This window comes from Cygnus olor, chromosome 1, assembly GCF_009769625.2.
Source record: "Cygnus olor isolate bCygOlo1 chromosome 1, bCygOlo1.pri.v2, whole genome shotgun sequence".
NCBI lineage: Eukaryota > Metazoa > Chordata > Aves > Anseriformes > Anatidae > Cygnus > Cygnus olor.
In genome coordinates, this window is record NC_049169.1 from 165097409 (window position 1) to 165110679 (window position 13271).

General features: G+C 36.2%; 1 protein-coding gene across 39 annotated transcripts in view; it reads right to left on the minus strand.

Moving 5' to 3' along the window:
• LMO7 (LIM domain 7) overlaps nucleotides 1-13271 on the minus strand; it is a 130329-nt gene that overhangs the window by 29368 nt on the left and 87690 nt on the right. For 16 of the 39 annotated variants that reach the window (XM_040539944.1, XM_040539935.1, XM_040539910.1 and 13 more), the window contains 10 exons: nucleotides 12627-12879; nucleotides 11866-12165; nucleotides 11240-11530; nucleotides 10797-10997; nucleotides 9644-10360; nucleotides 8183-8212; nucleotides 5369-5486; nucleotides 4200-4342; nucleotides 2455-2902; nucleotides 1357-1677 (listed from right to left, as the gene is read on the minus strand). In XM_040539944.1, the coding sequence (XP_040395878.1) occupies nucleotides 1357-1677; nucleotides 2455-2902; nucleotides 4200-4342; nucleotides 5369-5486; nucleotides 8183-8212; nucleotides 9644-10360; nucleotides 10797-10997; nucleotides 11240-11530; nucleotides 11866-12165; nucleotides 12627-12879 (2822 nt within the window). The remainder of the gene's footprint in view (nucleotides 1-1356; nucleotides 1678-2454; nucleotides 2903-4199; nucleotides 4343-5368; nucleotides 5487-8182; nucleotides 8213-9643; nucleotides 10361-10796; nucleotides 10998-11239; nucleotides 11531-11865; nucleotides 12166-12626; nucleotides 12880-13271) is intronic. The other 23 variants (XM_040540144.1, XM_040540108.1, XM_040540126.1 and 20 more) reach the window with 6 other exon arrangements.

Sequence of the window (13271 nt, forward strand, 5' to 3'; positions counted from 1 at the left end):
TTTACAAACATATCAAATAGAACTTGCATTCTTTACATTATAGTTTGTTTGATGGACCACACAAGCAGTATTTTATTATTTTTATTGTTTAAACACTTTCCTCATTTACAGGCAGGACAGTTTATAACTTGGTGACCAATTCGAGAAAAATAGAATCTAGTATGCTTTGCTCTCATTTAGTTCACCTGAAGGGAAACAAAGGACCCATATCTAATCTATGTTTTTACTGATTAGAATAGCAGCTTCTCTGCCTGTTTTTGCTACAATACAGAAAAAGGATCATAATTTCTTTGCTTATACAACAATCACAGTTTCAAAAAGTTATAATAATTTCATTGCAATAGCTAAAGAGTTATCAGCAGTATTTAACTGAAACGTGTTCCTTTTTCACAGGTGATTAGGAAGAAGAATGAATCAAAATTACTGAATATGTAAAAAAGATGGTGTGTGAAGTGATTTCATTAATCAGCATCCAAGCGTTTTTTTTTTTTTATGATCTTCACTCAAACTACTGACAATTAACTTGTACAGCAGTGTCAGGAATGCAAAGCATTCACCTTTTAACTCATCAAGGGTATAAACTACATCATTACATATTGCAGAAAGGTGGTGACAGTTAAAGCTATTGCTATTCATTTTTTACATGTGAAACATGAGATAAATTGAAAGAAATAGCACTGGATGTATTTTTCCAAGGTGCTGAAAGAACATTCAAAAAACAGCTCCTGGATAAGGACATACACAAGAAGATGGTGATTTCTTTTTAAATTCATTAGTGTGAATACCAAGTAGAATAATTTCAAGTACATAATTACAGAACCCAAAAAGGCTTAAGCCACAACTAATGGAAAAAAAGGATATTGTGATATTGATGTATAAGGTTGACCTTTGAACAGCTGATCTTTATTTTCCACCACCAGCTTAAAAGTGCAAATGAATACTACAGCAGCTCAGAGCATTCATCTAATTGACATTCCTGATTGTACGCACAAAGTGCTGATTGGGAGAACACCAGAAACCTCACAAACATCAAATTAAATATTTAGAGTATCTACTTTGAATTTTATTTCTAAATAAAAGCACAAGAGAGAAAGAGTAGGGAAAGAAAGCATCAAAAGGACCATTTATATGTTCTTTCCTAATACTCTTTCCCCAGAATTAAATCAAACATAATAGTAGTTCTTCAAGTTGATTTCTTACCACCAAGGAATACTTCCATGAGATCTTGCATGGGATGTTTTCTTTTGTTGTTGTTGGTGGTTTTTTTTTGTTTGTTTGTTTTTTGTTTTTCGTTTTTTTTTTGACTCTGCTGCAGCATTCAGTTACACTAAACAGTTACATGACTTCCACACTTACCAGGGATTTTGAATCCTCATGCTCTGGCAGACTCACATTTTCTGCAGAAGATGCAAGTGAAACAGAATCAGGAGGAGAACAATATTCTGGTTTAAGAATACTGCTTCTGGCATCTTGGTCTTGGGGTTTTACAGGTAATGTCAAACTACAAGTAGGTGTTGTCTTAACACCTTTTTCCTCCTCCTCCTCACCTCTGCTTCCAAGTACACTGGTAGAGAGAGAGTATGAAGAGTCTGGTAGTGAAAATGAACTGCTAGTTAACAAAGTTTGAGTTCTTTTAGCTTTTTCCACTTCTCCATTGTATTTCTGGGTATCATCCATCTAGGACAAAAATAACAGTTTGGTAAATATGTGGTTTAAAAAAATCCTTTATCTTTCAGCAGCTTAAATATTTAACAAAGTACTCCTCCCTTTCATGCAGCTTCTAGTCACTGTACCCATTACTAATTACCCACTAAAACAAAAGCAGCAAGACTTTTTTCCCTTGAAATATTTGCAGAATATATAGTATAGACTCATTAGGATAAACTCGTTAAAATGATCTGCTCAGAAAAATTTGCATGCTACCCCTTTAAAAAATTGAGTCAGATAGGGATTTATGAAAAAGCTATGAAAATCTATGTAATAATGGAAAAATCAATTTGTGTTTCAGTGCTTTACTGAGCAGGCAAATTCTAGGCTGGAGTAAAGCTTTAATTTCAAGCTCAGCAAAGCAGAATAAATTTATACCATCTGAAAATTTGTCTAACAATTACATTAAATTCGCTTCAGACAGTTGCATCAAAGACAGGTTTTCTCTCTTTGCAGACAGATTTTTTTTATTTTTTAATGTAAAATTTAATTTTAATTTAAAATTTTATTCTTCTCCTTTTGTAATAAGGAGACATTAAAAATAATAAAGATTATTCTACAAAAAAATATTAGACATATTTCTAAAAGTGCCTTTAAATATAGAAACACAAAAATCTTACATGACAGAATCACTTGCTGTATTAACGCAGCCTTCATCAAACAAAAAGAACATTTAAGCCCTACTGTTCACCCAGCTATACAAGACACCAAACATTTATAAACTTCAGGAACTAAAGAGAATTTTACCGTGAGCGACCGTGGAAGTGAGGAGATTCCTCTTGAGTGGACACCAAAAGGTCTTGGTGTAACCACAGATGTTAACCTGGAGGTATCGGTTTTCTGGTAACTTCTAGGGAGAGAAGCTGAAACCTGAGCTGACCCAGTTTGAGCATTCACTGAGTAGAGCGTAGACAAAAGAGATGAGCTCCGCTCTTCTGCCAGGCTCTTTGAGGGAGCAGGAGCTTCACGTGTGGCAGAACTCTCCTGCTTTGGCAGACGATCCTTGCTCCTTTGAGCAGCAGACAGGCTTTTGCTGTCTTTAGTGCTGTAGGAGGTTTCTTCTTCCAAAAGGTAATCTTTCACCACTGACCGTGTAGAAGGTTCTTTTTCTTCAGTAAACACATCATCGTTCAGTGAATATGTCCATCTGTGTTCATATTTTCTCTGCCTGTAGGAGTCTTGATCTCTATCCTCCCTATGGGGACAGAGCTTATTAAAATCCCAAAGTGAACGGACAAACAGGTGCGCCCTAGGTGTTTTAACTACTGATTATTCAAGGCAGAGCATAAACTGAGAAGCACACCTCTGGTAAGTGAAAAAAAAATGAATGACATCACTTAAAATATATTAAAATATTAGTATTTTCAAGTCCACCTCCCCACCCACCCCTACTCCCTCTGAAAACACTCAGGCATACTACTGCCACGTTATCAGGTTGCCACCATGACAGAAATCTCTCTGCCAAGAAAATGATACAGCTATTCATGTTACATATCCTCAGAAATTCAGATTTCATTGAGGAAAGAATGTGAAGGTAGTCACACAACATTGCCTAAACTGTATAGCTCTCTTGACATTTCTACTCTCTGAAAGTACTATACTATACTTCAGATAACAAATGACAGGGTGCCTTGAAATTTAGATTTATTCCTTTATTTGGGGATTCATTCCCTTGTCAAAATAAACCACCACAGGGATAGATAATCCTTAATATAATTATTATTATTGTTTTTTAAGATGTTGGCAATACTGGACATTCAATAAAATTTGAATCCATATTTGTCTTCAAGTTGTTGTCCTCAAAAATACGTCAAAAAATACTCAAAACATGTTTTAAGACCTACTTAAATTTCATTTATGAACTTGCCATATGCATATTCCCTTCTTCACCTCAGCCATATACATTTTAATTTAAAAATAAACTTCAAAAAAACGACTGTCATCAGGAGACGTAGTACTGCACTACTCTATTGAAACTTGACCCTCCAGAGAGAAGTTTATTCTGTAAATACCCAGAGGAACAATAGGGGATACAAAGGAAATAAAGTAGAAGTTGACTGTTCTGTGATATACATAAAAATTCTGACTGTATTTATCCACTGTGTTCAAGAGAATAGCAAATTCAGTGTTAGAGGAAAGAAATAGTTAAGTTGATCCAAGAATAGAAGAGGCAGTTAACTGGCTTTATTCTCTGTTGTTTTAACCTCTTTAAATTGGATACAAATACTGACTTCACAGTACATTTATTCATGGTTTGAGTAAAACATCATTTATAGAGCCAAACTGTTTATCATTCTATGAAAACAATGTATTAGCAGATCATATTCTGCCCTTTAATTGCCTAGATTTCTACTCTATAATTTGGAACTAAAATTGTTGAGATTTCTGAAGAATCAATTGCAACTTGCCAGTAAAAACTGCTCATGAATTAAAGGGAACTAAAATAATCAAATTTAAGTTCTACAATTTAATACTCCCATTAGGGTCATTACCTTTCCTGCTGCATTTCTTTCAGTGACTTGCTGCTCCTATCAGAAACCTCAGAGGCTCTCCTTTCTATTTCTTCTCTTTCTTCCTTTTTCTTTTGCAATTCTGAAGTGAAGCTCTTTCTACGATTCTTCCATTTTGCTAGATCCTACAAGAATCACATGAACAAACAGAATGAGATTTTCTCAAGACCTTGCACATCTACAGAGGCAACCCATCTCAAGCAATCTGATGCCTTGATTTTACTTGCATGTCTGCATCAAGGCCACATTTTCATGCACCTTCCCCCAAGTGCTTTTATTTTCGCCCCTTGACATTTTCAGTTTTTAATAATAGTTCACACAATGACAGATAGTTGAAAACAAATGCAAATGGCATGTGAATTTCTTTGTTGTAGGCTTTGGATTTTTTTTTCCTTCCCTCAAATCACCAGTATGTTAGACTGATATACTAGCTTGAGAATAAACACGCCTTGAAGTCTAAATTGGAAACATAAGAGATCAACTTCTATGTTTTGTTTATTTCTGTAAAACCACAATGTGAACTGGCAATCTTCTCCATGAAATACCAGAGCTGGGTTCAGAGAACTATTGAATATTAGAACTGCTATGAACTGCTTGCTTGGCGTTCTGTTGTTAATTTCAGCCTCTTGTTGGTAATCATTGCCAATCACAGATTTTAATTTAAAAAAAGTCTTCACATAACCTTACAATGCTGTGCAAGGTTATCATATCACTTTACAAGCTGAATTTAAGACAGAATTATTGGGAGACAGGAGCCTCAAGAATTTGCACAAGGAAATATTATTTCCTTCTCTTCTCCCAAAGGATCAAATTCTCAGACATTCCAATCACTTCACAAACAATATCCACAAATCTCAGACATGTCAAATTGTGCCCCAACTTTTATGTCCACAGAACTCATGCCTAAAGGCTTTACTGTGACACCACAACAATACGTACAAATCATATAGAAAATATTAAAAATAATTTCAGTTCTGCCTTAAACAGACATTCTCCAAAACACTAGTAGTTGCATGAAAAGCATAATTTTAAAGCATGATCCTGTAAATTGCTGCACATATGCCAAAAGCCAGTTTTCTAGGGGCACTGAACATTTGCAGCACCCCTCCCTTTAACTGGGCATGTCAGGAGGAGTGAAAAGGAGTATTTACTTCTTGCCACTTCAGATCTTGTTCTTGCAGCTGTTCTTTTATCCTTTGCAGTTCTTCGTAACGGATTTTGCGCAACGACTGCAGCTCCTCTGCACTGACATCATTCAAAGATTTACTCCTAGAAAGAAAAAGACTACTCAGCTTCATCACATCTTAGCCATTTGTGCAAGTGAAACCTTCAACCGAGATTTATATTAGTACAACTGAACGCTCTTAAGTGTTATTTCAAACAGAGCAGGAAACATACAAGCAGCTGAATGAGCAAGCCTTGGATGGGACCTAGTGCCAGCACTGAAGTCAGTAGTTGCATATTTGGGCAAATAAAATCAGGTTAATTAAATAACCAGCTCCTCCTGCAGCAGCTCCATGCTGATGATTCACATTGAACTTATCATGTCTACTACTTCTGTTTAAATTTTTTACTCCATTTATTGACCTTGCCTGTTTCTTTTATCTAAAAGCCATCATGTCCCCCCCCCCAAATCCAAACTCCCATTATTTCACTTTTTCTCTCCAGCAACAGCCTCAGAATCATCTCCTATTTTTTCCTTCCTTAGGCCAATTCTAAAATCAAGTTAGTTATCAATGCACATTTCTAAAAGACAAAAGTGATTTACTACTAAATACTCAGTTCAATCATGTTATGGACCTCACTAGTCTATATAACTCCTTTCCAAAACCTTCCTGAAACTTTCAGTTCAAGCTTGGATCCTCTTGCTAATTTCTTCTACATGTCAACAAGTTTTTCCATGAACTCCTACTCACTAGTTCACTGTAATCTCATTTCCTCATAACTCACTTTTCATGCCCCCCCCCCCCCAATTCTATTCCTGTTATTTTCTGCTTTTTTTCATCCATTTTACAGTCTCTGCATTTAAGCGTAACAGAACTTTTAGCTTGAGTATAGGGCAAGACTCCTCCTCAGATTGATCCCAAGCCTGTTAGACATGAAGTAACACGCAGATGGTTGGTGTTGTAATAACACGCTTTGTAACGTTTGGTGCTATGATATAAAAGGAAAACTAGGCTTCTGTTTTATTATTATTTTTTTTTTTTCACAAAATGCTTCCATTTGTATTTATTTGTACAAAATTTAAGTGATGGAGGAATATTAGTGTAGCCAAGTTCTAACAGGACTTGAAACCATAATGCTTCTCTGGTATGACAGAAAATCAGGTTAAAAACAAAAGTGATTCAGCACAAGGCCTTGCTCTAATCTCTTACATACCAAGAGAGCTCTGAACTAACAAACCAGTCTCTTTCACTTCCTCTTAAGAGGCCCGACTTACTTACACTGGTAACACAAGACTTTGGACTTCGGCCTCTGGAAAAAAGGCCAGGGCATTAACTAATTATTCCTGTTTGCTTCTTTATTTTCTGAATGGGAAGAATGCCACATTAAACAAAAATCTTATAGACACTATTGCAGAAACTCTTTTCTTGTGTAGTTCTCTCTCCTTTCTTCTTCCTTTTTTTTTTTTAATGGTTAAGTTATATCACACGTAGAAAGGGTTTTGAGTTAGCATCAAAACCATTCCAGATTCACTAAATGAAACTTACATGATGATGGTTTCCTTTTCTTTCTCTCAAGTTTCTACATCTGCTTGGAACAAAATAGGAAAATCTAGACCTAAATACAATATACCCTAAGAAAGGGTATATTCACATATTCATACCAGCGAACAGTATCTTAATTTTAATTCTAGTCTTAATTAAAAAAAAAAAAAACTAGTGACTCAAGCTTCCTGAGTTTCCCTCCACTAACACCCAGTCTCTTCAGACATTTCTTGCTTCTCCTAGCAGCATTTGTTCATTTGCCAGCTTTGGCTCAGGGTGAAAAAAAGAATATATAAACACAAATATATGTTCATATACATATGTTTACCTTCTTTTTCCCTCTTTGGAAAATGTAGAGCACCATGCATAACCAAATACTTAATATGCCATCACACAGTAAATGTGAAAATATTTCTGAGCCTGTAAGCTGTAAACAAGGCTACATAAGTTAACATGGCACTAATCAATCAGTTTACCACTGAGGATTCAATAACTGGAAGTCGAAAAACTAGACATAAAATGTTCAGAAAGCTCATCGATGTTAAGAGAAACTACAGGTGAATAGCCTCGAGAACACTCTTTTCATTTATTTATATATTTACTTTGGTTCAACTACCACCTTTTAAAATGTATGTGCCTCTTTAAAATAAAAAAAAAGAAAGTTAAGTAAAAATAATTCTTTAAGTCTACTACCATCAGAACCAAAATATAAGATATGAAGTAGTAAGTGCCAGGTCAAATGGTTCTGACATTCATTTAAACTGCCAGTGAAATGTATTAACTTGTATATTTTATTCTGGGATTCATTTGATACTGTATTACAACCTGCCCTATTTGAAAATAACAGATTTTCAATCATTCCCATGGTACGTATGCATGTCATTAATTATTTTCAGAATTCTAGCTGTGCAGTCTTTAAAATGAAATATTTACTAATCCTTCTTTACATTTCTGAATGTTTTAGAGCCTGATTTAAATACAGAACTCCAAGTACTTCAGCTGGAATAAAATATCAGAGCTGATTTTCAAAATGCCTGATAACCATAACTGATATAATCCTAGATGCCAGAGAGGACTTTTGCCAGATGCATAGCTTTTAGTTTCTTACCTTTGTTATGTAAATTACTCAAGCACAAAACAACAAAGCAGCATGCACAAGTTGCTTTGAGCACAAGTTTTTAGCTGCTGTGCATGCATGAGAATTTAAACGAGAGGCAAAAATAGTGTTATGATCTTTCAAGCTTTTACAAAACTTACCCTTGCTCATCAGAAAGCTTTTGAAACAGTCTGAGAAATTAGAAACCAAAAAAAAAAAAGAGAAAGATTCAGTCTCATGCTTGATATTCATAACAACATTCATATGATCAGTACACCAGCACTCTCACTAAGTGAATGAGAAACTGTGAAAGCTTGAGGACCAGACAGCATGGAGTAGCACATCAGTGATCTGACACGAGTCAGAAGCACATCAGGACTTGCATGATGTGTAAGTCAGGAAGAAAACTGACAAAACAAGGCTGCCTGTAAGTTTCCAATGCTTCCAATTTAGAAATACTGCATGAATAGAGCCTTGTTTTAGTTCTGCATCACTTATTCCAGTGCTGCTAAACAGCATGACGCTTGGAAGATACTCATTTCAAGAAATAAAAATGAAGCCCAACTTGAATCCCAAAAAGAAGCCTGGCATACAAAGGCTATTTTCTTGTTAATTCAACCACCCCTGATGCTAAATGCAAGTAATACATGGAATGAATAAATCTAAAAGGTCCTAAGTACAACTTTACACATTAAGTGGAGAACCAAATACACTCGGTGTGATTCAAGAGGATTTTTAGTGTTCTTGAATATGAGTATTGTATTCTATTAATTCTGGAAGTGTGAAATCTTTTCAAGCACTTCAGAACTATTACTCAGTGAAGCTTGCACTTTGTTAACAGCATTAAGCTTAAAAATTAAATGTAATGACATCAAAGGTTCAACTGGAACATGGAAGTGTCTTAGTCACAAATTAAGGATGCACAGCCAGTAGAACTGCAAATTGCAATGCCGTATTTTCAGAGCCAAAAAAACATACAAAACTCCACTCTCCCACAGTAAGTACAAAACCTACAGGAGAGCTAGGGGGTAGTTAAAAAAAAGTCTTCACTCACAGAAGAAAAACTTTGGGTACACCAGGAAATGATTAGGGATAGTATTAATTAGGACTGTATGAAATATGAAAGCAAGGAAAACTGCTGGTAGAATAAACATGTCACAGTAGAATTTAAAATTATATGGACACACACCTTGCATGCACCATGACTTTAGATGGGCAAAAAAGAGCACTAATATCTTTTCACCTCATGGAGTCATCTCATAAATGCGGCAAGACATTTTACAAACAAGCATTTTTAAATTTAGGTGCAAACAATCTCAGAATGCCCATCTCCAGAATTTGTTAAGGCATTCATGTCATGAAATTTATATAAAACTGAGTCTGAAGGAATTATTATATATTTTCTCCAAAACTGCAGCCTAAAACTAAAAAAAGTCATAATTTTTGTTGAAAATATGGTATTGCAGTCATGAGCTTCTATTGAAAGCAAATAAAAAGCTTGTCCAGGACGACAAACAAATTGCAGATTTGCACTCTACAAATGGTTCAGCACAAGATGATGCTTTTCTGAATGGAAACAGTTCAATTAGCTCAAGCACAATCCGTGCAGGACACAACCTGACCTCTCCACCATCTGACGCTTCTTGTGTCTAACTTTGCTGGCCTCTCTGATTGCTTCCCACTTCTTCCAGTCTTCTTCACTGCATGGACCTGGGATAAAATTTACTGGCTGTGCGTTGCTTCCCACTTTCCAAGATTCAATCTTGCGTGTCAGCATGTCGTCCTTCTTATGTCGGGAAGATGGTGACAACACTCTACCATTGCTCTTTCTGTCCTCTGGTGTTGCACTCTTTTCAAGTAAACATAGAAATTTGGACCGTATTTCCTCAGGAAGACTCCAAGGATCAGGAAAGAGCGCAGGGTGGTACTTGTCTGGAGCACCTGATAAAGGCACCTCTTTTTTCTGAGAGAGGATTTTACGAAAAATCATGTCATCCTTTTCCAAGTCTGGAATAACAGTTTGGCCTTCTCTAGGCTGCAGAATTATTTCACCCTCTATAAGAGGCTCTTGCTCAGAGAATTTTTTAAAATACTGGGGGTCTTGGAGAACAACTTGATTCATATGGAAAGCCCCAGTTTTGCGAACAAACAAGTCATCATTTTCTAAATCTGGATACAGATATAGATTTTCATTGTCTCCTTGGTCACATCCTGGTATAAAGGAAATATTCTTTCTACATTTTATGAGCCTAGGGCCAGAAGTAGGATCAATTTTGGTCTTCGTTTCAGAAGACAAGTAGTCAGAGTATTTTTGCAGGGCCTGAAGTAACGAAAACTGACTGAAGCATATAAAACAAAAGGAGGGAAGTAAAATATCATTAACTAGCAAAATACAAGCAGATCACAATGTATTCAGATATATGCTTGTTTTAGATTTGCAGTATTCCGAGCAGTACAGCTACACCATTTGGCATTCACCACCACTAACCAGAACACAGCACACATCAACCAATATAAAGGTAACATGACATACTGACCTGCTCAGAAACAGCACACTTGCATGCTCACACACAAAGCCTATGCAGCACGTTATGCTTTCGCATTTACATCTTTCAGAAGACCACCATCAACTTACAACTATATTAAAAAAATAAAGTTGTAATAATAACAAAAAAGCGCGACATCACAGGATGCAGTTTAATTTCATTTAGCTGTTGCATGTCCAGCCATTTCTTTCTGATGCAGCAAGAGTACAGCTCATGCAGCAGTATCAACCTGGGCTGGTCAGAAGCCTCCAAGATTTTTCCTTCTGTAATCTGTGTCAACGAGCTTCCCACATACTCAGCAGTTGGCTTATAGCTTTGATCCCTTCTGCAACTGCTGGTCCATTCGAAACTTGGTCTTGGTTGATTAGCAACAATTGCAGAGCTTTGTTTATAAGCATATCCCTCATCCTCAGAATCTGATTTCTTTCTACTGTGCATGAGCACAAAGAATAAAGAGAGGGAAAGAAAAAAAGTGTATGCATTGAGTAAAATGTATAGCATTGAGAGTGGAACAACTAATGAAAAAGAGTACTTCAAATTTTTTTTTCTCAAAAAAACATATCCTGCTGCTACGCAGGCAAAAATTAAAAATAATAATTTTTAAAAGTCACAAAACAACAATTTTAAGGTTTTGCACACAGGAGAGAAACAGGGGCATGCATAAAAACGCACCTGAACCCTTGAATCTCTTTATACCAGGGTTTGAAAGAGGATTTCCTGATTTTTTTCCATAGTAATTCTTCTTCTGGAGTCCAAAACTTAGGAAGAAATTTGTCAAAAGCAACCACTGTATTTGACGCTGAAGAATTTAGCTTGCGAAAATAGAGATCATCTTTTTCAATGTTTGGGATGCCTATTTCTTCTTCCTCGTCCTCATCAAAATACCCAGATAATTCTGAAGAAATGTTAACTCTTGGTTTGTTTTCCACTTTAGTATCCAACTGCCTCTGCCTCCTCTGGTTACTGTTCAAAATACCCAATCAGTTAAGATATTTTAGGAGCAACTTGACAAAGAATGCAAAAATACATGCTTTTTGGCTCAGGAGTTCAACCTCGTGAATGAAGCAAATTAGTTCTCAATTCCACCACTGCAGCACCAGAAATAATAACAAAAAAAGTTAAATTGTTATATAAGCATCCTATTGCCTCTGACAAAAAATACAAGATTTGACAGAAAAGGCATAGTAATTTATCATCTGTGTTAAAATGCTGATTAGAATGCTAACTTTATGGAGTTATTTATGGACTGCAATTTAGGTAATACAATAGTTACTCGATCTTGGATTAGTATCTCTAACCTCAGTGGTTCAAGCATTGCAGCTAGTGGACCAGCTGGATCATTTTCTTGTGAGCAAGATTTAGAAGAGTCATTGCGCAACATGAAATGATGTCCAGGTGCAGCAGAGCTTACAGGGCTCTTTTTGACTAGAAATCTACGTTTTGCTAAGTCATCCATAACCACGTCGGGCAGCCTTCTTTCATCTTCTGAATCAGAGCCACTGTCATACTCATAGATCATCTGGAGGGAAGCTGGATTTGTGAGCCCACACTCTGCTCTGCTATTTTGGCAGGAAGCTACGGGATTCCTTTCATGTCCACTGAGGTTGACCAAAACAGGAACAGAATGAAGACAGTGAAGTCACGAAGATTATGACGAAACACAAGAACTGCCCACTATTCTCAAGTGTGTAAACTAAGAAGTTGGACAACAGAAATTCATCACCATATTTTAGAAAGCTTTAACAAGAAACTAAAGCTGTACATCTAACTCACTGAAGATTTCACTTAAGATCACTTAAATCCCCTGTGTGAAGTTTGACAAGCCTCAACACATTACTCAAAAACCAGAGAACTAGTTATGTGGAACAAAGCCAAACAACTTAAAGAACAATAGGAAAAAATAAAAATTAAAGACCTGAACATCAACCACCCTCCCCTTAAAACACTGAATACTTTACTTTCAATTACAGCAACAACAGCTTTTCTTAAGTTAGTGAAGAAAACATCTGTTAAAATGATAAATCAAAGTCTGCTTTACTAAGACTTCACACACCAGTACCTTGAAAATGTTCCATCTGACTCTGTGTAGACAGGACTTGCCCAGCTCCTCCTATTGTCCTCATTCTTCTCTGTCCTTTTCTTCCTTAAGGGCGCTGGCATATACGTTGGCTGCTTGTTTTTGTTGGGTAAGAAGCGATTGAAGTCAGTAGTAGGTTTTGGTTCAATCACAGAAATCCTTCGGTACGACCTGTCATCTTTATGGGAGTCACGCATTTTGAAAGGCAATTCTGAGTCTGTGTCACTATCACAACCTTGGAAGAAAGGGGAGAAAACATTATTTTCTAGATACAAGTTTCCAGCTACAAGTTACACTGAAATATCCTAAAATCAGTTTAACTCCAAGTTTGGGATGTTTCTGCTGCAAACTTGCTAAGCTACTGATGGAGCAGTAGAAGATATATTTTTAGAAGTTTGTTGCGAAGCTGTGATAAGGTCCATTAAGCTGAATTTGGTTTGTATGCTCATGCTACATTCGTTCCACTCTTTCACTATCACTGTTGCCTGCAGGAAACAGTGCTAACCTCTAGATTGAAGAAGTAAAACAGCAGAGAAGTTTTTTAATTAAAAACATATTTGCCACTCAGATTTACTAAGAAAGCCAAGTTATTAGCAAATAGTATAAAATATGCTCATCTCAGCAGAT